Here is a 26,461-nt window from a genome sequence, read left to right as displayed (position 1 = left end):
TTAACCTTTCTATGACATAGCATACGCCTCTGTGCATTGTGATTTCATCTGGTGAATACTAGACTTGGGTTCTAGCTGAAACTTTGGAATGACAAGGCTGTGTCATTTTGGTCAAGTCAATGGCCTTTCAGGGCCTCAGTGTTCACATCTGTACACTGGAAACAGCGATATTAACAGTCCTTCTGGATTCATATGAACAGAAGGGAAGCCCAGTACCTGCCCCATCTCAGCCACTGGTTGATAGCCAGTTGGGGATGCTGGCTGGTGGCAGGACTGTCCTGCCCTGGCAGAGTGACTCTGCATTAGAGTTCCTGATGGCCATAGTGACACTCTAATTGTGTGAGTCTGTGTTCCCACAGCGGCCAGTTTGCCATTGTGAAGAAGTGCCGGGAGAAGAGCACCGGGCTGGAGTACGCGGCCAAGTTCATCAAGAAGCGGCAGAGCCGAGCCAGCCGGCGGGGCGTGTGCCGGGAGGAGATCGAGCGGGAGGTGAGCATCCTGCGGCAGGTGCTGCATCCCAACATCATCACGCTGCACGACGTCTTCGAGAACCGCACCGACGTGGTGCTCATCCTGGAGCTGTGAGTGGGCTGCCGGGTCCCGTGGTGGGCAGCAGGGGCAGGCCGGGTGACAGAAGCTCCAGTCACAGGCCCCAGAGGGCAGCAGCAACCAGACCTAAGCTCGGCCAGAAGACATGAAGTCAGTGGCGGGTGGTTTCCCTCAGTTTCTGCAGTCTCCATCTGAACGTGGGCCAAAGCAAGGACTGCAGGGACACTGCAGGGACAGAGAGCAAGGGTCTAGGTTGGCTTTCACTGGGCCCTGGGGATCAAAAGGAAGAAATGGCTGACACTGGGTTATTTCCTGGCTGGCACGCAGGTAGGAGGATGGAGGGGGTGGGTGAGGGGGGAGCAGGGTAGATTGTCAGGCAGAGGGCTGTTCTATGACCAAAGGGAAGAACAAACATCCTTCAGGCTTTGCGAGGCCCTTCTCCAGCCCTTTCCTGGAAAAATCACCTGCATTTGTGCTGTGACGCCTTTACTGTTATAATAACTGTTATTTAGAGAGCACTTGCCACATGTTTCTTGCTTGTCATCTGTTCAGTCCTCACGGGGACTGTGATGAGGGAAGTGTCCTATTAACACAGAGAGGTTACTTTGCATTCACGGTGCCAAACACATCTCTTACCTCATTTACTCCTCATACTAATCCTATCACACGGAGACTCTACTTTTGATCCCCAGGGCCCATTTTACCAACAAGAACACTTAGAAGCTGGTCATTGACCAGATGCGTTAGCCAGGGAGTGGTGGGGCCAGTGTTACTGGACCAAGCCAGGTCCAAACTCTCAATAGTTGCCAGCCAAATACAACTCGGAGGTGATTTTATGGGAAGGGACTTTATTGGTAAGCAGGCGTATAAGCAAGGAACGCACCAGGGATCACTCCCAGAACAGTGTGTTCCTCAAGCAAAGCATCTGATCCATCTTCATTGAGGGAAATCATGCATAAACACTAAGGTGAGCTTTGTCATTGCATGTGTAGGTGGGGACATTCCAGGGTACGGGCAGTTAGAGAAGATGGCTATACACACATCGGATGTTCGGAGGTGGTGGGAAATCTCTGCCTCTGGTTGGGGATTTTTGTATTCTAAGGAGAATGTAATGAGGAAAGTTCGTGAGGAGGCCACTAGAGGGTCTTTCAAGCTGCTTCAGCTGGTCTCATGGTTTCAGCTGGTTCACTCCTGATCCTGCAAAACATCCTGGGCTTGTTCCTGAAAAACAGTTCTGACAATCATCAATGTCGGGGATTGTGGTTGTTATGGAAGGAATTTTAGCTGATTACATCTTGGTTTCTGTGAAACTTAACAAATTACAAGCTGTGCATCACACAAACCGTATAAATTCTAGTGTGACCTAAGTGGGGTTACAGGTTAATCAAGGCAAAATTGTAAATGCTAAACAAAAAGTTAACTTACGCTAGTCTACCTGCTAGGCTCCACGTGTAGGTTAAGTTACACGAGGACTTGAGTCCACCCTGCTTGTGCAGACAGCTGTGAGCATGAGGTAGAGTGGCCTTATGCTGGCCCATTCTGCTGGAATTTGGAAAGGTGACACTTAGTTCTCAGGGATTGTCCCTCCCGGAGGTGTCTCCATGGAATGGGGATGTGGAGTTCTGGCAGACAGGAGAGTTGAATTGGGCTGCGGCACAAGCCACGGTGGGTGTGCCCAGTCAAGCAGCAAGTGCTGTACTGAGAATGTTCTGAGCCTCAGAGGCATGTATGCATCTGCCAGTTAGCAGAGGAGTGGTGGCATTTGTCTCAGCAGTCCGTGACTCTGTGGCTTTGGGCAAAGTCACCTCATCCCCCTGAGCTTCAGCTCTCATCTGTAAACCAGGCAGCCATCCTTAACCTGCCTATAGTGGGGTGGACCACCTGGCATTTGAGATCATTCTAATTTGAGAACTATGGTCTGACATTACCAGGATATAGATTTATGTGGCAGATGGGCATTTGCATGTTCTTGCATTTGATTCTGAAATTATCATCTCAATGTTTTATTTTATTTTATTTATTTTATTTTTCCTTTATTGATTTTGGAGAGAGAGGAAGTGAGAGGGAGAAAGAGAGAGAACATCGATTGGCCACCTCTTGCATGCCCCCACTATGAGTCCCGCTGGGAGAAACAGGGACATGTCAAGATCATCCCAGACCCCAACTCCTGGAGTTCTACAAACGGAGAAACGGACTGTTTCCCCAGCAATTACAGAAAGGCCAATTAAAATGACAACAAGCCCTGGCAGATTTAGCTCAGCGGTTAGAACATTGGCCTGAGGACCAGAGAGACCCAGGTTCGGTTCCTGCTAAGGGCACGAACCTTGGTTGCAGTTTGTCCCCGGCCCCAGTTGGGGTCATGTGGGTGGCAACCACTCAATGTGTCTCTCTCACATTGATGTTTCTCTTTCTCTCTTCCTCCTTCTCTTCTTCCGCTGTGTCTAAAGATAAATGCAAAAATGTCCTCTGGTGAGGATAAAAAAATAATAATAAAAATGAACAAAATAAAATGACAACAAAATATCAGTTTATAACTATCCAGGCCAATAAATCAGGCCCACAACCTGGGCATGTGTCCTGACCGGGAATTGAACCAGCGACTTCTTGGTGCATGGTCAACACTCAACCACTGAGCCACACCAGCCGGACTCATCTCAATGTTTAAATGCACAGTGTTGCCCAGTGTCCTCTGACTCCCAGTGTCCTCTGTATTTCTCCTGTGGACCTCTCAGCTAGTTGGACTGATTGGTGTATGCACCTGCCTGGGCCAGACGAGCCTGGTGGGTTCCCACCGTGCGGCCAGCCTTGTGGACAGCTCAAGGTGTGACATGCCCCAAGGCTAAGGGTCAACAGTTGGCACATTGATTCCCAGCAGAGAGTAACAAGCCTGCCTTCACTGGGAAGATCGGGCCTCCTTTAAAAAGTCTATTATCAAAAAAACTTTACAGGGACTGAAAAGAAATTACGTTCATAATCCTACCACCCAAAAACAGCTGTTTATGTTTTCTGTGGTTCCTCTGTCTTTATTTATTTTTATATAATCATCGTACTTATAGAATTTCCTGCTCTACTTTCCCTCCAGTTAATTAATTATGATTCCATAAATGCCCCCCCCCCCTTAACTGACTGTATCATGTTGGTCTTTTGGTTTTTGTTTTCCAGCTTTTAGCTTTTAATCATTACAAACTTTACTGCCATTAAGCAACTTTCTTCCCATGATGTCCCCCTTCTGTTTTGAATTAATTCTTTCAGATAAATCCTCAGGACTGGGATGGCTAGTCTGACATTTGTAGGGCTCCTGACACCCTCCCTGTCACAGGGCGGTGCTGGTTCACCGGTACCGCCTGCAGCACAGTGGCGTTCCTGTCGCCTGCAGCCTCACTCGCCCTGGGCCACTTGTTTTAAACAGGGTTCATTATTTATTGACTGGATAGTTATAAACTGATATTTTGTTGTCATTTTAATTGGTCTTTCTGTAATTGCTGGGGAAACTATCTGTTTTTCCCTGCTTGTAGAACTCTAGGAGTTGGGGTCTGGGATGATCTTGAGATGTCCCTGTTTCTCCCAGCGGGACTCCTAGTCACCCTACAGGGAGGTGCCCTCTTCTTGAGAGCTGTTACCATCCATAACATCCGTTGTCACCCTGGTGCGCCTGTGACTTGCTTGAGCTGCTGTGTTTGTTGAGTTCTGCCTGTCCCTGGTTTCTCTGTCCCCTCCTGTCCTTTCAAGCTGTCTCACTGCGCTCAGGGTGCCTGTCTGTGCACGGAGTGCTAAGAATTGCTAGGACTGTGCCTGAACCATGCATGGCCAGGGAGAAAGAGGGAGGACCTCCTGGGAGAGAAGGGCTTTTCATGGGCTTTTGTGTTTGAACTTGGTGATTCCTGTTGGGCTGAGCTGGAGCCTTTGGCCTCCTAGTCCTTACTGTGCCCTAATAGGTTAGTGGGTTTGCCAAATAATTAAGCATGGGACTTAGTGCCCACCTGTTTAATTGCAATTGGAAGGTTTTATGGATGGGTCTACACTGATACCACTGTCCCTCTCAGCACTCGTTGTCTGGTGTGGGCTTCCTCCTGATTTCTGCAAGAGTGGCCAGTACCAAGAGGACATGCTCAGCCCTGATTTAAGTCCCTTCCAGCTGTTATTACCTCAAGCATGACCTCCTTAGCAACAGCTGCCTCTGGTCGGGGCTGGTGAAGGCCAGGCTGGGAAGGGTTTAGTTGTCCATATAAATTGATTTCTATATGGTATAAAGAATATTTTCAAAATCTCAATAGATTAACTCATGTCACATGTGAAGCTTGCTCTAAAAAATGTAAGTCCTCCCTGGCTGGTTTTGCTCAGTGGTTAGAGCATCGGCCTGCGGTCCAGAGAGACCCGGGTTCGGTTCCCGCTAAGGGCGCGCACCTCGGTTGCAGTTTTTCCCCGGCCCTGGTTGGTGGTGCGGGTGGCAGCTACTTGATATGTCCCTTTCACACTGATGCTTTTCTCTCTCTCCCTCCCACTCTATCTGAACAAAAAATGGAAAAATGTTCTCAGGTAAAGATAAAAACAAAACGTAAGTCTGTCCTGGGAGGGTTGGACAGGTCTCCTGCCGCAGGCCCCTGACTGCTCTGGGGCCGCCTTCACTCTAAGCTAGAGGAGAGCGGCGCCCTGGTGGTTACACGAGAGGGCCTGGCAGAGGGCTCCCAGGCGGAGACCCTGCTTCCCAGCTCCCTGAACTGGGTCAGCTCCCTGGGCCGACGGAGCAGTCAGCGATCTTCAGGTCACTGCCTGCAGGTCTCTTGAACACACGCTCCCAAAAGAGTTCTGAAAGTATTCTAGCAGGGAGACCAACCTGCAGGGAGGAAGGAGAAAAGGTCAGATGAGCAGGAAGGGGACTGATCCTGGGGACTCTGGAAGGAGAGCAGAGGAGGCCCAGGCAATCAGGTTTTGCCTTTCATCTTTAAGCTAAACAGGTTTGGGATGTGAGAGGAGAGAAGCTTGGTGAGGAGGGGGGATGGTTCCAGGGAAGGGGTCTTGGGGCTGAGAAGCCCTGGGGAGAAGTATGTTGGGGGGCATGAACGGAAGAGTTGAGAAGAAGTGCCTGAGCATTGATGTGAGTGTCCCCAGCCTGGGTATCCAGGACTTAGCAGGCTCATCAGCCTCCCCCCTTTCTGAGTGTCTGGGGGAGATTCTAAGGGCCACTGTGGCTGTTCCCTTCTTCATTCAAAGGAGACATGGTCTCACCTGTTCTCCTGCCCAGATCATATCTTCAAAGAGAATGACTAATTACTGTCCCAAAGTTGTCACATAGCCTTCACGTCAGGGGCTTTGGGTGACCAGACACATCTACATCACCATGATATTCTTTTTTTAAAAAATTGATTTTAGAGAGAAAGGGAAAGAGAGAGATAGAAACATCGATGAGAGAAAACACCAATTGGCCACCTCCTGCATGTCCCCCACTGGGGATTGGGCCTACAACCTGGGCATGTGCCCTGCCCAGGACCTCTTGGTGCATGGGTCAATGCTTAACCACTGACCCACACCGGCCAGGCTTTTTTCTTTTTCTATATTTCTCACCCGAGGATATCTCTTTTTTTTTTTTTTATCTTCAGATAGAGTGGTAGGGGGAGATAGAGAGAGAGAAAAATCGATGTGAGAGAGACGCATCAACTGGCTGCCTCCTGCATGACCCCAACCAGGCTGGGGACCAAACTGTAACCAAAGTATGTGCTCTTGACTGGAATCAAACCTGAGAGGTTGACGCTCTTTGGTCCACGGGCTGATGCTCTAACCACTGAGCAAAACCGGCCAGGGCTCACCATGATAGTCTTTTATACATATGTAGCATTCCATTTAAGGGAGAAATGGCATGATGTGCCCAAGGTCACAGCCTCTCAGGACCCAGCAGGGTCTGAGACTATAAAAATGCAAGGGCTGCTGGGTCCTGTGCACTTCAGAGAGGACACTATGGATTTGAAAATTTGCAAAGGGCTCTAGACTGGTCTCTTGCAAATGCCAAGGCTTCACCTCTATATGATCTAGACTATTCTGTCATGTTTACATTTAAAATTTTTTTTCTTTCCATTGTTCTCTTATTCACCTACCTTCTATTGACTGTCTCTCTTGCACAGGGTGCGGCGGAAGCAAAGATAATTTAGCTGGGGCGATAGATAATGATACCCAGGGTGGTGAGGGCTTGGATGCTGCTGAGCAGGGATGTCAGAGGACTTGTCCAGTGCATGGGGGGTTTGGGCTTTCCTTTTCACCTCAGCAACTCCAGCTTTATTAAGTGGTGGAACAGAGATGAGAAGTTCTGTATCTAAATTATGGTTCAGCCACTTACTAGCTGTGTGACCTTGGGCCAGTCATTTGCTCTCTTGAGGGCCTCAGTTTTCTGACAGAAGTTCCATCTACCCCTCAGGGTGGATATGAGTCTCAAGTGAAAGAACGCTTGAGGAAGCACATGGCAGAGGTGGCAAACTCTAAATAAACTCTAAGTCAAGCCTTCCAGCACTGTCACCCTGGCAATGAGGTAGTACATAGTATTTACTTAAGGACTTGAATGAGGATCACATAGCACTTGTCCAGTTTTACAAGATTATTTCCACTACCCCCCTCCAAAGGGGGCCATTAGACTTTTTCCCCCCTTATTCCCATTTTACAGGAAGAAAAGCTGGGCCCTGGAACTTTCAGATTCTCTACCCCAAGGTGAAGGTAGAGTCTGTACTGGGGAAGGATCAGTGCCACAGTCCTGGCCTTTGACCTGGGCCTGCAGAACAGACTCAGAGTTATTCCTTCAGCAGCTGCGAGGGTGCTCCAGTTCCAGCACCTGCCCCAGGGAGGGGTGGGGCAGAGGATGACCTCACCCATGAGACACGGGGAAATAGTGCACCCGCCTGGCCCCTCACACCCAGGCACAGTCTGGGCCACGCCCAGCACACTGTGAGAGAGGGCACTACAGCTCTTGCGGACAGTACCCCTGCACGTGCCATCTTATCTCACCCTCTCTTCACCCTCTCAGCACCCCCTTCTCTCTTTTCTGCCTCCCCCTCTTTCTCTAAATATTTATTCAGCATCTGTTGTGTGGAAGACACTAGACATAAAGATAAGTACCTAATTCACGGCTCCTCCCTTGAGATGCTCACAGCCCAGTACGAACATATACTTCTGACATCTGTCCATCTACTTAAGGGAGATGTTTTTGGCTCCATCTGACAGATGAGAAAGACTGAGGTGGAGAGTGACTTGTAGAAGTGGCAGAGCAGCATTCCAGAGGCCTGCACCTCACCTCCAAGGCTGCCCAGTGCACAGGGACTTAGTGCCACATACATGCCCCACGCTTATCCCTATCTCTGGGTTGTTTATGCTGTTTCTCCGGCTGTCACACCTGTCCTCATTCTCTGCTTCCTCTGTCCCAGCCCTGCCCAAGTCTCACTTGTTCCCAGAACCTTCTCCCACCACCTGAGTCCATGATAACCACATGTAACACAAATAATAACATCACAGCAAAGTCTCCACGGAGGGAGCGCTGTCGTGAGCCGGTCCCTGTGCCAAGAGCCCTGCTCAGTGCACTGGCTAACTTGCTCGTCAGAACAAGCCTAGCACGTAGACGTCTCATTACCCACAACGTCAGAGACTTTGCTGAGAGACTTTGCTGGTCCCAGTCACACGCTAGTACATGGAGACAACATTAAACTGCAGCCAGACAGAGCTTGGACATGGTCTTGACCACGCACTCCCTTGCTGCTGGGACACTTTGCATGGCCACTTGCCCTCTGGTGGGCCTCAGTTTTCTCATCTGTTATGAAAGAACTTCCATGTGGTGATAGTCATTATGTGGGCTGTTGGCCGAGGGACAACGTGGACCCTCCTCCTCTGGAAGTTTGTTATTAAGTTCTATTTTGGAGAATTTCAGGCATATACAAAAGTAGAAAGAGTAATGTAAGAATCTTCGTATGCCCATCACCCAGCTTTGACTTATAAACATTTTGCCAATCTTGTTTTTTTTCTCATAATTTTTTTTCCTATTTATCATCAGATAGAGTGGGAGGGGGAGACAGAGAGAGAGAGAGAGAGAGAGAGAGAGAGAGAGAGAAAGAGAGAGAAACATCAACCTGATAGAGTAACATTGACTGGTTGCCCCCCGCACAACCCGACCAGGGCCAGGGACACTGTAACCAGGGTACGTGCCCTTGGCAGAAATCGAACCCGCAACTCATTGGTCTGCAGGCCGACGCTCTAATCACTGAGCAAACTGGCCAGGGCTTGCCAAAGATATCATTTTACAGTTGTTTTAGTGAACTAGCATCCAAATGAGATCTCCATACTGCATTTGGTTCTTTTTTATTTTTATTTTTTTAATCCTCACCCAAGGATATTTTCCATCTATCATCAGATAGAGTGCGAGGAAGGGAGGGAGGGAGGGAGGGAGAGAGAGAGAGAGACATCGAAGGCCGGGAATCAAACCACAACCAAGGTACGTGCCCTTGACTGGAATCAAACCCAAGACTCGTTGGTCCAAGGGCTGATGCTCTAACCGCTGATCCACACCAGCCAGGGCCAGAGGCCATCTTGTATAAAATCGAAGAGAGGGGCTCTAGGAGCCATCTTGGTCAATTTGCTCACTTTGCAGGTGAGAAAACTGAGGTCTGCTTGGAGTGGGGAAGTGAGTTGTCCAAGGTCAGTGGCAGGGCTCCTTTGGAACCTAGGTCCTCAGTTTCTGGCCCATTTGTCACTTTTTTCATCCTATAGCACTTGTTTTTGTCCTCTGTCCCTTAGTCATATGTGGAGGAGAGGTGACTCACAGGGTAACCAGGGACCTGGGCCTAGAGCATTAGCAGAGGCCTTTCTGGGGACACCCCCATGATGGTTCCTGCCCTTGTAATTCAAAGAGAAGAACAAATAGAAGCAGAGTCAGCCCCTGGTGCTGGCTGGACAAAGCCCAGAGAGGGGCGAGGGCTTTCTGCCCACAGGGTGCTCAGGGGCCAGATTCAGGAGCCGTCGGCCTGGCCTCGTCACACAGAGCTGACGGGCCTCCCCCGGTCTCTTGCAGAGTGTCCGGAGGAGAGCTCTTTGACTTTCTGGCCCAGAAGGAGTCGCTGAGTGAGGAGGAGGCCACCAGCTTCATTAAGCAGATCCTGGACGGGGTGAACTACCTTCATGCCAAGAAAATTGCTCATTTTGATCTCAAGGTCAGTGAGGGGGGTGGTGAGGGAAAAGAATCTATTTAGGAAGAATGGACCCAGTTTCTCCCAATGTCATTGCCAAGAGGGGTCATTGCCCACATGGACCTCCTCCCTCATCTTACAGTTCAAAGCTCAGCTCTGGGAAGGAAAGTGTCCACCTCCCCAGTTTCATTTAACACATTAGGATTTCTTCACATCGGCAGACTGCAAGAAGCTTCTTAGACAAACCACAGGTACCTTATCTCTTTCAGAAAGAGGTGGTGTGTAATTTTTTAATAAGTATACCAATGACAGGAAGCTTGAAACCAAACACATTTAACAGGGTTGAACTTTTCAGTAAGCAAGAGCTAGCTCCTGAGGAGGCAGAACTGGAGGCGTTCAGAGGGGTGGCAGAGGTTGGCTGGCGCTCCAGACCCTGCCCAGCACAGCCTCCAGCATCCCTTGACCGGAGGTTGTAGATCTTGGAGCCCAAGACCACTGGCCTCCTTCCCCCACCCTCCCTGTACTGTAGCCATCAAACTGCTTCCGGGGTCCACTGATCACTTGTGGTAACTGTTCTTTACGGTCGACAAAGTTCACAGTGACCACAGGACTTCATAAAGCAAGAGTGTGGTCAAAGTACAATTATCTGTTCCTGTAGTCACTGAGCTTCTTTGCATAGACTGATGAGCTCGTGCAGATACCTGAAGCATAAAGATCTCTAACCCATGATCAGAGGGACCTGTTTATTGGGAGGAGACTCACTCACTTTTCTACCCAGAAATTCCTGTTGTGTTTCAAGCACAGTGCAGGGTGCCTGGGAATTGTACAGATATGGAAACAAGTGAGGCCCTGTCTAGGCCTTAGTTCCTCTTTTCCAGGGAACTTAGTGCAGGAGAAAGACAAGGAAGGTCAACCACTCTGAGTGCTATGATAAAAGGAACTACGGTGGGGTTGGGGGCCTAAAGGAGGGGGCATCTAAGTCAGACTGGGGCATTTGAGAGGGCTTCCTGGGGAAGGTAGTGTTTGGGTTGAATTTTGAAGGATGGGTTGGCATTATCAGAGGGGAAGGCTCTTCTTAAGGCGAGAGGCCAGCAGTGTGCATGGTCCCAAAATAGCACAATGCATTCAGGGAAGTTCAGGCAAAGGGTGGATGCTCTGAATGGTTGGAGAAGAAGTCAGGAGGAGAGCGGGAGGCAGACGTGAGGGCGTGGGAGCTAAAAGAGATGTGCAGGGGGCCAGGTGAGCAGGGAGGTGAGGTAAGCAGGTGTGTGTTTCAGAAGGATCCCTCTGACCAGGAGGATGGGTAGAATGGTGGCAGCCTGGAGGCTGCGGTCCCAGCTAGGAGGTTAGTGCATTCATCAGGTGAGACATGGCAAGTATCAAACTGATTTGAGGAGGGGGCAGATTTAAGACCTATTTCAGAGGATGATCTGAGGATTGACCGGATGCTTAATTTGATGTGGGAGATGAAGAAGGCAGAAACTAGGATGACACCCAAGTTCTGATTTGGGGGACTGGCAGAGGGTGTGGCATGCCCGTGGTTTCACAGTGACTGCACCAGAGCATGGGCTCAGTTCCAGAACGTGGATCTTACCCCCATGCTTATTCTGCACTGTGAGATGATCTGTTGTTAGTCCCCTTAGCATGGTTCCCCCCCTCCCCCCAATGCCGATTCTCATCGTCTCACTGTATATTGAATTCCTCCAACAAATGTGTCTTACTGAGCTTCACTTAAGTGTCAAGGGGTAAAAGTTGGGATCACTGAGGAGGGTGTGGCCCAGGCAGACCTTTGGACTTCAGTGTGTTAATACACTAAGCAGGAAAGGCTCTGCCTGGATTACACCTGTGCCTCCTTCCTAGTACTTCTATGGACAGTTAACTTGTTTTCATGTCTTCGCTGGCTCCAGGAGACTGGCCTCACATGGGCTCTTTGTCTGTTCTCTAATGGTTTTGGTAGAGGCAGGAGGCCCCATGACTGCAGCAGGCTCCCTGCTGCTCGGTTTGCTTCTATGGCCGCTCTCAGGGGTGGGGGCTGGGAGTTAGCCAGGTCAGGGTTTGAGTCTCCCTATACCGTGTACCAGGACACAACCGAACCTCAGTTTTTCAGCTTCAATGCAAATGATAATACCTGCCTGGCAGAGTTTTTGTGAGGATTAGAGAGACATGGCATGAAGTGCTGAATACCAAATAGGTGCTCTGTAATAGTAGCTGGTGTTGTTATTTCCCTTTCCAGAACAGAGGAAAAGAAAACACAACTCTTGTTACAGTGTTTGGGTCCCAATAGACTAGGAAAACAGAGCCTGCCGGTGCAATTCTAAATTGCACAGTGGAGAGCCGAGATTGGTTGCTAGGTGGGGCTGCTGGTGGAGGATCTCGTCTGTCTCCTGGGCTCAGTCTGGACATTTTTCACAATATGGAGACAGTTTGGGTTTCTCCTGGATGCGTGTAGGCGAGGATGCTGCTAACACCCGCCCTGGTCTTGTATCCTTAGAGTTGTGTGGACTCTGAGCCTTCTGGCTCCCTTAGTGGGTCCCTTGGCCTGAGCCTAGCAGCATCTTCAGGAAGTGGTAAGTAGCTGGAACTCATTGAAATGACCTCATGATTGGGTAGACACTTTCTGAAGCCAGAATGTGCGTGTGTGCACCCCCTCGGCAGAAACTTTTCCCTGGAAGGAGGGGGTCATACAGAAGGTTCAGCTTAGAGGGAGCTTCTTGGTTCCATATTGTCTCCTACCATATAAAATTTATTCTATATGAATATATTTTTATTCCTGGTCTTCATTCTCAATAAAGGGTCTCTGTTTTCCTCTCCTTTTTCATCCTGTTACTCTTTTATTCTGCTTCACCAAGTGCTGCCATGCTGCCCTATGAACATGGCCACCATGTTGTGTCCACGTTCCTACCTGTTCTCCAATCTCACTTTCCAGCTTGGAGGAGCAGATGATGGAGGCGGGTCAGCTCTCTGGCCTGCCTTTGGAATATGAATGATCTCTACTCCTATGTTTAGCCATTGTGCTGGGGATGGTGAGGCTCTGTCCCTGCTTACGACATGCTCTCAGCTTTGTGGCAGAAAGCAGATAAATGGACAAATTGATGTTGATAAGCAGTCTTGGTAAACAGATCACGGCATGCTATTGCCCAGAAATCTGTAATGGATCCTTATTACCCATAGGACAAATGACCCCATTCTCAGCATGGCTTTCAGGCCTTTCTTAAGTTGCCTTAGCCTTGATTCTGGCCTCATCCACTTTCTCCAACATTAGCCCCAGGCAACAAGACCACAGGTACTGTTCTGGCCTCTCTCCTTCTCTGTTCATGCTGTTCCCATCCAGGAAGCCGCTGCTCTTCCTTTTCTTTGCCTGGACCTCCTGCTCATCCTTCTAGGCCCAGCAGAAACATTATTTCCTTGGGAAGACTTTGCCATCCCTGTCACCTCCCAAAGCATAACTAAGAACTAAGCTGCCTCTCTGCTTCTGTTGCCCTTTGTACAGACTACTGCTGAGAGCATCTAGCCGTGTGAATCACTTTCTGCTGCTTGTGTTCAGCTCAGTGACTGACACACGACAAGTTACTCAGTGCTGTGCAAATAAGTGAATGAATGAATGAATGCCTTAGTAAGACCAAATGCATGAGTGGATGGCAAAGGCCCTTTTATGTCACCTGAAAAAGCAAAAAGGTTGCAGGCATATTTCAATTCAGTGATGTGAATATTTATTGAGGGACTCTTTTATGCTTAGAGTGACAAACATCAATGTGATATATATAGCACCTGCTTTCCAAGGGCCACCATCTACTGGAAGGTGACCATAGTGGGACTCAGTGGGGAGGCCACCTGAAATAGAAGCTAACCCAGGAAATGTTCACTTCCAAGGGATAAGCTCTCTGCTTCAGCAGAGTGAATACCATCCTGCTGTGTGGTATAAATCCACCACAGAAAGGCCAGCTGGTGTGGGCAGGTAGGTGAAGGTAGATGATGCTGCCCTGTACTTACACAGATGGACGGGACACAGGGGCTGACTGCCCCTTAGTACTGGCAGCATCTGGAGTGCTCTCAGACATGCCTTCCACTGGATGCATTACCAGGAAATGGGGCTCAGTGCCACCCAAGCGCCTCACCCTGGTATGTGATCCTAGCACAAATAAAGGCCTTGTAAAGGGCGTTTTTATGCGGTTTTGTGTTTATTTTGGAGTTGGGAGTTTCCTCTCTGAGTAACCTTAACCTGATTCAACTTGAGAATTCAGAAATGGAAGATAGCTCTCAGGTCTGATTAGTATTTTAAGCGAAAAGAATAAGACATGACAGTTGAATGAAATTGTACGCAAGCCAAGAACCCAAAACTCTGAAGGGACTTTTTGATTTATATAAATCGTGTTTAAAGGAGTGAATTCCTGAGCAAGATACTCCAAAAACCCAAGTTCTTCTATGCCCTGATCATCCTCTGAGCTGTTCTTATGTTCATGATGTGATGGGTCTGCTCATCAAGCTTTCATAGGAATGATGCTAACAGCACTGTAATGTGTATGGTGCCTTCTACAATACAGCATATGTCTGTTCTTGTCTGATTCTCGTGGCCACCATTGAGATGCAAGGTATGGCCACTTTCACACACAAAGCCATTGAGATTCAGAGAGGTTAACTTGTTCAAGATCACACAGGTATTAAATGTCAGGGCTTGGACTTGAACTTAGTGAGGAAACATTAAGCAAAGCTGAGTGTCACCAGCTTTTATTTCACCAGATTCTAACAGTGCAGATTTCCTCCTTGAGTTACGCCTTCTACACACAGTTAATCCAAGGCCTATACTGTGCTATAAATGTATTCTTCACACAGTTAATTTCTTGGTCACATTGTTTTTTCTTTCTAATAAGCTATTCCTCATATCTAAATAAATTAATTTATATTTTCTTAATTGCTATAAAATGTACATGCATTTGAAAGTAGAATTTCCAAGAGGGAGTAGTATCTCCCTACTAATACCTGGGGGCATGGAGTGGAGGTGAGACTTGGCAGAGATTTAACTGTCCAAATAAGTTAGGGTGAGATTATAAAGGCTCAGAGCAGACCAAGGAGTTTGTATAATCAGCCAGTCATGGAAGGCATTTTTCCTCAAAATGTTTTATTATGAAAACATTTCAAAACATTTAAAGAAATTAGAGAAGAATACATGGACACTCTCCCCCTAAATTCAACATTTGGTCACATTTGCTTTGCCACTTTCTGTCTTTAAAAAATGAACAAATACATATGTTATGTTATGTTATGTTATGTTATGTTATGTTATGTTATGTTATGTTATGTTGTTATGTTATGTTATGAGCATTATATATATGCACATGTATCTGATTTTTTTAACTTTTGGTATCATTTGAAAGAAAACTGTAGCCATCCTGACTCTTTAATCTAAATACTTCTGTGTGCATCTCTCAAGACTAAGTCTGTCTCCTGACAACCCACAGTCCCATCATCCCTTAAGAACATGAACCATAATTTATAGAATGCCTTTAACTGCTGGAGAAACATGATCCTTTTTCTGATTTAGAAAAAACGTTCTCCCATTCTCCCAGGACGGGAGAGAAGGGATGGCAGACAATAAGCCAGTTGGAGATGATAATAACAATGTGGGAAAGCGATGAACTGAGGGTACCCCATATACATTTTTTAAATGAAGTTGATGCTTTTTTATGTTATAAAAAAAAATGTCATAGAAAATACAGAAATGTACAAAGAAGTTATCCACAGACTTTCCACTCTAAAACATTATTAACATTAGGTGTATTTTCTCCACCTTTTTATGAACAGGTGTGTGTGTGTGTTTTCAGGTGCTGAGAACTATACTACTTTCATGATTTTCTCTCCTGTTTTTTTTTCCCTTTACATTCTTACCTAAGTATTTTACTTTGCAATAGAAGCTTTTATACAAGTCTTTCCTGATTTTTACACTCTCAGTGTGTTCTGAGGGGTGGACCTGTTCCCAGTTCCTCATACTCAAACTCAGCCTGTGCCCCAGCCTTCGAGTGTAGCCCGTGGGCCCCTTCATCTCAGCCCTGCACCAGACTGTGAGCCTGGAGCCTAGAAATGCATGCTGGCTGCTTCACCAACTCCTGCAAGGCCACCCTAGGGTAACCTGAGGACAAGTGAACTGAGGACACTGAACTGAATGGTTGAGGGAAAGAACAAAACATGCAGAAATTAAATGATGATGGAGAGCTATTATTTAAAGAGTTGAAATGGGGAGCATTAAATCAACCAACTGATTCTTTTTTTATTATTATTATTTTATTTTTTTGGTACGTGTCCCTAGCGGGAACTGAACCCGGGACTCTCCGGTCTGCAGGCTGATGCTCCAACCTCTGAGCCAAACTGGCCAGGGCAACCAACTGATTCTTGAAAGCTACAGCAGGAGGCCACGTGGTGAAAGGGAAAGGGGAAAGGTGAGAGGATCGGGGTTAAGCCTGCATTTGAGTCTCATCTCTGCTGTGGAATGTTGGGGAGGTCATGTCTCTGACCTTTCCTGATCTTGAGAGTGGAGATAAACCCGCCTTTCCTTCCTGTCCCTCAGGAGTGGAGTAAGGGACCAGGGAGATATCTGTTTATGAAAGGGCCCTGCAAACTAAAACTCCTTGCAACTGCTGGTTGTGAATTTTCTTTCTTATCCTCACCTGAAGATATGTTTATTGATTTGAGAGAGAGAGACATCAATCTGTTGCCTCCCATACATGCCACAACCCAGGGATGGAACCCACAACCTAGAAATGTGCCCTGACCAGGAACTGAACCTGCAAACTTTTGGTGAATGGGACCACTCTCCAACCAACTGAGCCACACTGGCCAGGGCTGGTTGTGAATTTTATTTATTTCTTTTTAATGACTGTTTTTTTTTTTAATATGTTTTTTATTGATTTTACTGGAGGGAGAGAGAGATAAAAACATTGATGTGAGAGAGAAACATCAATTGGTTGCCTCCTGCACGCCCCCCACTAGGGATTGAGCCCGCAACCTGGACATGTGCCCTGACTGGGAATCGAACGAGGACCTCTCAGTCCACGGGACAACACTCAATCCACTGAGCCACAGTTGCCGGGCAGGTTGTGAATTTTAACTAGCCTCCCTAAAAGGCCACATTTCTCTCTATTCCTCTCTTGCCTGCAGAAGAATTCAGACAGGGAGGTGGGCATGCAATCATCCAAAGGGAGAATGAATAAGATGGCATTTTCCAGCTGGCAGGCTGAGCTTGATGCCCAGGGTGGCAGGACACTGTAAGGCTGATATGGTTGGAGAAGATTGATCGTGATCCCCATTTTACAGATGAGGAATCTAAGATAAAAATGCAGTGCCCTTCCTTCTCCTCTTTGCCCGTATTGCCTTTGCCATCCATGTTAGGTGCTCAGGGGGCCCTTGCTGCTCCCAGATGCTCACAGCCTCCACTCTGGACCCCTGCTAGTCCTCCACTGAAGTATCACATGTTCAAACAGTACTTTTTAAGTTCTATTCACAGCTCCACCATCAGCCCTCCCACCGCAGCTGATCTCAGTAGGAGTGACAGAATCTTGGTTCTTGACGCAGAGAAGGGGGGAAGAAAGAGCAGGTACACTGACACTTAGGAGAGCTGAGCTCCACCCTCGCTCCGCCACTTACTAGTTGTATGGCCTTGAGTAAGCTACTTAATGTCTCTTTTCCTCAGTTTCTCATCTGAAAACAGACAGTAACCTACTTTACTGCGGTTCTGTGTGGTGGTATCAGGTAACACTCAGATCTTCGGAAAACAAATGTATGTACACACACACACACTCATTGTAAATTTTATGATATAAAGATTTGTAACACAATTTTCAAATAATAAAATGTATAATCCTTTTTATTAGAAATTCCAGAGAGCCAACTGATTCTCATAGAACACTTTCCTTAGTTTTTGCCAAAGTCTTGCATCTTAACCAACCTGTGGAGGCAGTTGACTAATGAGTGTAGTTCCAACAAAAATGTTGGTTGATATTTTTGTTTACATTAACAAGGAAGGTAAAAATGAAACAGTGAAGACGTGTTGGAAGTTTACTTGTTTGCCAATGACACGAGCAACTTCTTTGATGAATTGGGTAATAGTTTCTACATATTGAAATAAATACTGCCTCAATTTGCTGTTCTATTCACAAAACAATGGCTACAGACACAGCACCCTTTTAATCTGCATTATTAAGTGATCTTCTCTGGCCCTTCCTTGTCTAGAATCAAGAAGACAATAAATCAAATCCTGATTTGTACTTGTGCCAATTTCCTCGGTGTAAACACACACACTGTGGCCAGTTTCAAGACACCAGTGTGATGTCACTGACTGGAGCTGGGCAGAGGAGGGCAGGGGCGCACCATTATGTAGTATTTCCCGAACACGGTGATAAAAGGTAGACTAACTTCAAGAGCATAGTTGATACTACAATATAATTAAAATTAGCAAGCGATGTTTTAAATATAATTTATTTAAATGTGTATATAATTTAATCTTTAATATTCAAATACTGTTATTAAGTAACTAGCACCAGTTCTGAGCCCCTGGAGGAGAAAGTGTTTTACAAACAGGATGGTGCTCTGAGCAGGCTGCTGTTGTGGTGTCAGCGGGTGTAAGGATGACAATGGCAGCTGTCATGTATGGAGACCTGGTCAACAGGCTGGCTCTTCTCTGCATGCCCTGCATTTGTTTACTCTTTCTATCCACACAACCACCTTGGGAGGGTGGTCCTATGCTGGTGCCTGTCTCCTAGAAAGGAGAGGTTGCTGGAGGTTTCTCAGGCTTCACTGTGCCCCCTCAGAGTACCGTATTAGTATTCCCATTTTGCAGATGAGGGGACGAGGCTCAGAGAGGGGAGTGACTTGCCAAGGTCACACAGCTACCAGGGGGCAGAAGAGGGATTCAAACCCACGTCTGTCCGATGACAGGGCCTTCTTTAGTGCTGGTTTCCCGAACACTGGGCACTACCTGATTTTGACTTCCTTGGAGAGCTTGCTTTACAAAATCTTCTCTGGAGTCTCGCTCCTGGTGAGTTGATTTAGTTGGTTTGGTATTTGTAACACAGTTCTCAGGGGATTCCAATGGGCAACTAGCTCATATGGGAGCCTCCAAAGCACAGCTGTGGGCTCAGAGTACCTGGATCCAGGCCCAGGTCCCTCACTGGTTACATGGGGCACAGGCCATCCCTAGCTTGGTGGCTGTGAGGACCTAACGGGTGATGTGCAGGGGATGCTCATGGCAAATGCTAGTTGCTGTGTGGCACAGACCACAAAGCCAGCATCGCTGATTGGCCCAAAGCTGAAAGCCAGTGGTCCTGGCATGGCCTTGAAAGTGAATTTTCCTCTCCCTCCCTCTACTCCACAAGAGCATAGAGACAGTAGTCAGTGTTTCTCTCCTGCTTAACTAGGCGAGGCAGTGGGAGGTCAGAGCCATGCGGTGGCCTCCCCAAGGGAGGAGGAGGCATGAGTGAGTGGCCAGAGGCTGTGGCTTCCCAAATCCAGGGCAGCTGAGTTGGGGCCCTTCCCTAAGCTGTGAGTTTATGGGAAAACATGGAGCTGGGGCAGCAAGCTCATGAGGCACTGGAGCCGAGAAAGAAATGCCCACTTTGCCAGCAGGCAGGGGGCATCCCAGCAGGCACCTCTGCATCAGCTAGAGGAAAGGAGGCAGCATGGGAGAAGGGAGAACACATAGGATTTGGAGTCAACCTGAATGTGAATCACTGCTCCACTGCTTGTGAGCTGAGAACCCTGGGCAAGCACTTAACCTCTTGGAGTCTCGTTTTCTTCATCGTAAAATAGGGGTGATAACAGTACCTGCCTCAGAGAGTGAGAATTAAATGAGATGAGTGGGAATGCTTTGCAAACTAAGTGCTATAGGTTTTTCTCTACGTGAAAGCCAGGGCTCCGTGCTTTTAGGAACTGAGCAGGAGAAGCAGGCCCTGCCCTCGGCAAGTGTGCAGCCTAGTGAGGCAGGCAGGACTGGCACACAGGGCTATGGCAGTGTTGGTGCTGCAGCGCGAGATTGCTGCACGGGTGTGGAGCTGGGAGAAGAAAGAAGGCCTAGAATGGATATTCAGATGGTGCTTCCTTAAGGAGATAGAATTTTGGCTGGGCTTGGAAGGATGGACAGGAGTCCAATACACAGATGATAAAATAGACTCATCCTGGGAAGGAGAGACATGATCAAGGAATAACGACAGAGATGTTGATAATGGCCACAGGCCACTTTATATACCTTGCTTGTTCCTCTTAGTGTCCCTCTTGAGGTAGGTTTTATTCTCATTCCTATTCGCGTCAGGCTGCTGTTAAATGGCAAAAGTAAGATTTGAACCCAGGTTCTAAGTCTCTGAACCATTATTTATATTGATTCCCTAAAAACAGGATGTGCAGGAGATGCATCTGTGGTTACATTGCTTTATTACTTTATCCAGTGAACAATGTCTGGGCCCCTACTACAGTCCCAGCCACTCGGGTGCCGGGGATGGAAATGAGAGGAAGGTTCCCATCCCCTCTTCAGAGGCTTCAGTATAGTGGGAAGAGGACACAAGGAAGTAATTACAGTAGAGTTGGTTCCCTGCCAGAGGCATGTCAGGGTACCATGCTGGCCCTTGGGTGGAAACAAATAGCTGCCTGTGTTGGAAGAGCTGGAGCTGGGTGGGGAGGGGGAAGAAGAAGCTTGTCAGGAAGGCGTTCCAGCAGAGTGAACTGCAGGTGGGGTGAGGGGGGTGAGGAGGCAGTCAGCCCCGAGCTAGCAGGTGAGCTGGCCAGAGGTGGACATTGGGCCTCAGCGGGGCGGGGTTGGGGGGGCTGCCTGTGGTCTCATCCATAGTGTGCCAGGAGGACAGTGAGCTGCAGCACCATGGAAACCTGCCCACAGAGGCCTGACAGCGAGTGGCCTTGCTTTCTCAGGTTGCCCAGCACTTCCTAAATAATCTGGGGCCATGCTTGACACTTCCAGGGAAAGTTCATAGGCAGCTTCATTGTCCCATGCTGGGCCCCTGCTCTGCTAAGCTGAGCAGCCTTACCTGGTGACAAGCAGGCCACAGGGACCCCTGGAGAGGACATTAGGCCAGGGGTCAGCAGACTTGGGCTCTGCTCCTTGCTCAGTAGCCTTGGCAGTTCCTTGACCTCTCTAGCTTACTCTGCAACATGAGGGGACTAAGTCCCTTGTAGCCCCAACACTGTGAGTCTGGGGGTGAAATGGGGTTTGATGAGGGAAGCAGATGAGTGAGGGGAGAGGTGGATCTGGAAGGGCATGTTCTTCAGCCATGTGCAGGAGATTTAACAGGGAGTCAGTCAAGTTCCCAGGAGTGACTGCCGTCAATACTACATCCCAGAAAGGAGTGAACAGACATAGCTACTAATCTCTGCTATCTCGGCGGGCACTGCTCCTTATGTGAACCATCTCTGGGTCCTCAGAACAACTCTGTGCCACGGTAGGTGTTGTCCCATTTTACAGATGGGAAATCAAGGCTGCAAGAGATTCAATGACTTTGTCCAGTTTTCACTGTGAGTGGCAGGTATTTGCACCCAGACCTGCCTGACTCTAAGCTCTGGTCATTTACATCTTACTACATAGCCCCCACCCCCCCCAGCTGCCTTCATCCTTCAGGGTCTCCTGGACATGCTGTACTGGGTTCACCCATTGATATAGGTCCCACCTGGAGGACCAGCTGCCAGGTTGGCACCACAGCAGGTACCTCTGGCCAGATCGATCCACTGGGATGTGAAGGGGCATGTTGGCTTCTTCCAGAGCTGCCTGCCTGGTGGGCTGAGCTGGGTGGGTTTGTTTTGACAGGTGAGGGCAGTTTTGCCTCCTGGTGGCAGGTTCATCAGCGCCTATGGGAATGTGATCCCTCCCTCCAGGCGTGCTTTGAAAGTGACATCAGGTACGTGGGTGAAGTATTTGGTTGAAGTAAATAACGCTAGAGGAGGAGAGGATGGACGGGACTGTACTACTCCAAAGGCCAGTCTGGCTTGGGCCTGAGGCCGTGGGCTCTTCCTTCCTGACCTGGGGCCGGGAGACCTGAGCCTTTGCATGTGCGGAGTGGTGGGAATCTGGGAAGTGGGTCCACAGCCAGCTCAGGAGGTTGTACCACTTTGCAATTGCAGAGCCCAGAGCTCGAAATGGCTTTGAATATCATCCACCGTCTCTTTTAGAACTGAGAGCTGAGACCCAGAGGCAGGCCGTGGCCTGCTTAAGCTCACAGACTTGGGTGGTGGAGCGGAAAGTGGAGTTTCTCAACACCCAGGCCTGGGCTCTTCCTACCCCCCACCCCACCCCCTATTTGAAGGGGTGGGGCAAAGAAGCTTAGACCAAAACCTGGAGACACTGCTGCTTTGCTGGCCCCCAGGCTACCCTCCAGCAGCCCTGTGGGCAGGCGTGCATTCGGGTGTCTCTGGTGCTGGTGGTGGACTTCTATGGGGCAGACAGGGAAGGACCACTGGCCCCCAATTTTTTCAGTTCATGTCAGCAAATTTTAATGAAACATGCAGGATGCAAGACACCCTCGAGGATGCCAGGAGCCTTAAAACTGGTTCAGATTTTCTTAGGGAGGCCACCACACAGGAAAGCGGCATCACACTATGAGAGAGAGCCGGCAACTAGAACTTCTCACTCGCCAGCACGAGGAGGTTAGAGCACAAGGTCAGGGAACGCTTCAGTGAAAAGTAACGGGGTAAAAGGAGGCAGGGATGGGGGGATAGGCTCTGACAGTGTGAAGAGTAGGTAAGGCATTCCAGGCAAGGGGAGGAGCCGGAGCAAAGCATGGGATTGGGGCATCGTTCCGGGCGTGCTGATAGCACTCTGAGGGGCTATGGGGCAGGCACAGGCAGGTGATGGCAGTGAGGCTGGAAAGGCAGCATGGGGCAGCCCGTGCAGAGACCCAGATGCTTCAGATATTAGACAGGACATTCGGGCTTTCTCTGATGGTCCGCGGGGCCACTGAAGATGTCTTACCAAACTGGGTGATGTGGTGAAGAGAGCCGGGCCTGGGCTGCCTGGGAAGTCCACCCTGACTGCTGTTGTGAGCTGTTGGACCTTGGGCAAATGCTGTAGCTCTCTGAGCCTCTGTTTCCTCACCTGTGAAATGGGGTTGGTAACAGTACCTACCACTCAGGGTGGGCCCAAGGAGGACGCAGAGCACGAGTTGCTCGCTTTGGTGAGAGCCGGGCGAGCGTCAGTCCCTGCGCTGCCTCCCGGGTACCAGCAGGCTCTTAGTGGAGGCTGGGATCGCAAGAAGGTCTTTTTGAAAGCAGGAGGAGCTTCAGATATGGGGTCCAGATCCCCTGGCCAGCCTCGAATCACCTTGGTGGCCTGGGAAGGAAGCAGGAAGCATTGGTGGCAAGGAGCCCAGGGCCTCTGTGTCCATCCACCCAGGGCAGAAAGAGCCTGAAGGTACATATGGTTCAAATGAACCCAGGTCCTGACCCACCAGCAGAGCATTCCTGCTGCCCTCTGGCCACCTCTCAGTCTGAAATCCCCGGGCCACTTCTCTTTATCCAGACCCACCTTGGGACTGTCTTTGCCAGGACCTCTGTTTTCTCACTGAGATGAGGAGGTCCAGCCCAGGAGGTCCTTTCTGAGCCTCTGGACACAGCACGAGGGCCAGGCCAGGCCAGGGGAGGGTTGGCGTCCCCAGCTGGGTGAGAGCATCTCTGGGAAAAAAGGCACCGTAGAGTGGAAAGCAGGTGCCAGAGTAGGAAAACTGCTGTCCCTGAGCCAGGGTTCAAGGTTGCTCCAGGTTGCCAGGCCCAAGTGGCAACTCTCACTTCTCCCTGGGGTAGATTCTCAGGGCCCTTGAGAACGGGGAAGAGGGATTATTTAGTCTGTGGTTAGGAGCACAAACTTTGGAGTCCGACAGATTGAGCTTAAAACCCCTGTGTCCTCAAGCCCATATTTCAGTCTTGAATATTTTTTTCTAAAAGAAAGAAGAATGGTAACACCCATTGCATAAGGTAGCTGAGAGACCTCAGTGAAGTATAAAGTATGCCACATGCTGGTAAGCACATTGCTAAGTGGCACATGTCTTCATGATAGGAACAAAATGCTCAGGACGCTCATGGGGGAGACAGATAAGTGAGCCGCCGCCACCCTGAGACAGTGGGCGAAGCACTGCAGTAGGGGAGGCACAGGCGTTATGGGAACTGGGGAGGTGGGGTGTGTGTGTGAGGGCTTCTTGGAAGAGGTACTATATTTACTGAAATGCAAATAGGAATCAGCCTGGGTTGGGGTAGAAACTGTACAGGAAGAGTGTTCCAAGCAGGGAAATCACCTGTTGTGTGTTAGGTTCTTGGGGTGGGGCTGGGGTGGGGCTTGGGGTGGTGCAGCCTCCAATTGTTCTTCCTTCCTTCCCGTCATTCCCCACCCCTGTCCCTACTGCCCGCTAGTCCTGAGGATCACCAGGTCTGGTGTGTCTGCCTCTGTGGCTCCCACCCCGCTCCAGTGCATGTTGTGTGGTGGTGCTTGGGCCTTGAGCACACTGTGGTGATCAGGAGGAACTGGGGTCCTAGCCTCTTGGCTTCAGAGATGAGCCTCAGGGCCATTCCCTGGGAGAGAGGGAAAGTTCCTAATAGGGCAGCTAAAGAATGTGGTGCAATAGTAGGAGGAGAAGCCACCTGCCCAGGAGACGGTGGGCAGTGAGGAGGCTGCAGCTCACTGCACAGGGTGCCCGGACACTAGGGGTCCATGGGCAGCTGCCGGAGAAGTGGGTCAGGGGCACTGAGTGAGGCCTCCTGCCTGAGTCCCAACTCTCCTTTCTGTGGAGCCTAACACTCTGTTCTGCCTTGAGAAAGGACTTGGACACATTTCAAAATAAAGTCAAGAGACATTTCCAGAGGGGAAAAAATAAACCTAAAAAATGCAAAAGGAAATGTTTAAAAGTGGGGGGTCCCTCAGCCAGCTCACTTGAATGATAGTTTCCAGCCACTGTGATATGACAGCACAGAGATGTCAGGGTGCTGGGAGGTTTGGGTGGGGGCACCTGGGTGTATGCAGTCCAGAATCAGAATCGGTTTAGCTGACAGAGAGGGCCACCGTCAGCCTGCCAGCCTCTGTGCCCTGCGCCGCAGGGGCGAGGAGCAAAGACCTGAATCCCTCCTCCAGCCGAGGGCCCCGTAGGGGAGCTAGGACAGAGACAGCGAGGACTGTTGGACAAGGGAGAGCGTGACAGATGTCCTAGCAAAAAGGCTCAAAAAAGCACAAGGAGGCCTGGGGCAAGGAGAGTTCACTTCTGGTGGCGGGTTGGTGGGGGCTCAGTGCCAGTGAAAAGCTTTCCAGGAGGAGTGGAGGGAGTTAGACTCTGAAGCCTGGCTAGGATTTCTGTGGGTCGAGATGGAGCAGAAGGACTTCCAGGTAGAGCAAACGATGCGAGCCAAGGTGGGAGGTGGGAAGGACTTCAGTAGCTTGAGAAAGAGGGACATTCAATTTTCTTAAATATACATTTGTACATTTATTTATCTATTTAAAACTGCTTTCTTGATATATGTCACATTCCATACAATTCACCCATTTAAAGTGTACAACTTACAAAGTTGTATAACACTACAATCTATTCTAGAAAATTTTTATCACTCCAAAAAAAAACACACCTGTACCCATTACGGATCACTCCCTTTTCTCCCAATCCAAGGCAACTACTAATCTACTTTCTGTTTCTACGGATCTGCCTTGTCAGGATATTTCGTATAAATGGAATCTTGTGATACATGATGTTTGGTGACTGATTCTCTCACTTAGCATGTTTTCCAGGTTCTTCTCCGCTGTAGCGTGTGTATCAGTACTTTCTTTTTTTTTTCTTTCTTACCTTTCAAACCTACTTTTATTTTCTTTCTTCCTCTTCACCTATAGAACTTCTCCACACACTACATTATTTTGCAGCTATAAAGTCACTTTATGTTGTTCAGGTAACATTTTATTCCTAAAACTTTGCTGGCATCAAAATATGACAGTTAACTACTGTTCAATCTACAAAATATTTACATAGCACAGCACATTAAGCTTGAGACACTTGGAGTTAAACCACATAAAAATAGGACAAGCCCTGGCCAGAGTGGCTCAGTGGTTAGAGTGTCAGACCATGGATCGAAGAGTCTTGGGTTTGATTCCTGGTCAAGGGCACGAACCTGGGTTGCAGGTTCGATCCCTGGCCTGGTTAGGGTGTGTGCAGGAGGCAATCAATCGACGTGTCTCTCTCACATCAATGTTTCTTTCTCTCTCTCTCCTCCTCCTCCCTTCCACTCTCTCTAAAAAAATAATAAATGGAAAAAATATCCTCGGGTGAGGATTACCAACAACAATAATAAAAATAGGACAAGACTGCCATGTTCAGAAGCAGGTGTTCACAGTCCCCATCTGGTGACTATACAATGGTTCCAAAGGCAGCAGAGGAAACAGGCAGTTACTTCAGAGGACAATGAACACAGGATTGGGAAGCACGTTACAATGTTACCCAGTGTCATGTACCACTCCGCCTTTCTCTCAGGTGGTCTCATAATTCTAGCATGTCAGGTTCAGCTGATAACAAAGTGAACACAGACAGCACAACTTTTACTCCGTGGAGATAGTGTAATTCCTACTATGCTTGCATTGTGATTTTGAACGCAGCTCGTCCTAAAAATTTGTCACGATCATCATGGTTTTTCAGGTTAGGTGATCCAACTATCTTGTACTCAGCTGTTACTTTTTAGGTGTACTGCTAACACCAAAGCTGAGCTGGATAGCAAAAATGGCTGTAGATACCTCACATGCAATTTTTTCCCCATAG

At 48.7% G+C, this 26,461-nt stretch overlaps 1 protein-coding gene across 18 annotated transcripts in view; it reads left to right on the top strand.

Annotated features, from left to right (window-relative positions):
* DAPK2 (death associated protein kinase 2) overlaps positions 1–26,461 on the top strand; it is a 118,641-nt gene that overhangs the window by 65,349 nt on the left and 26,831 nt on the right. For 11 of the 18 annotated variants that reach the window (XM_036244549.1, XM_036244559.1, XM_036244505.1 and 8 more), the window contains 2 exons: positions 360–581; positions 9,587–9,725. In XM_036244549.1, the coding sequence (XP_036100442.1) occupies positions 360–581; positions 9,587–9,725 (361 nt within the window). Of the gene's footprint in view, positions 1–359; positions 582–9,586; positions 9,726–12,192; positions 12,269–16,035; positions 16,133–21,495; positions 21,587–26,461 lie in introns of those variants that run through there. The other 7 variants (XM_036244611.1, XM_036244596.1, XM_036244586.1 and 4 more) reach the window with 4 other exon arrangements.

The sequence above is a fragment of the Molossus molossus genome, unplaced genomic scaffold (assembly GCF_014108415.1).
Source record: "Molossus molossus isolate mMolMol1 unplaced genomic scaffold, mMolMol1.p scaffold_m16_p_1, whole genome shotgun sequence".
Classification (NCBI taxonomy): Eukaryota; Metazoa; Chordata; class Mammalia; order Chiroptera; family Molossidae; genus Molossus; species Molossus molossus.
The sequence above is the reverse complement of the archived record's forward strand: the minus strand, read 5'-3'. Positions and strand labels throughout refer to the sequence as shown.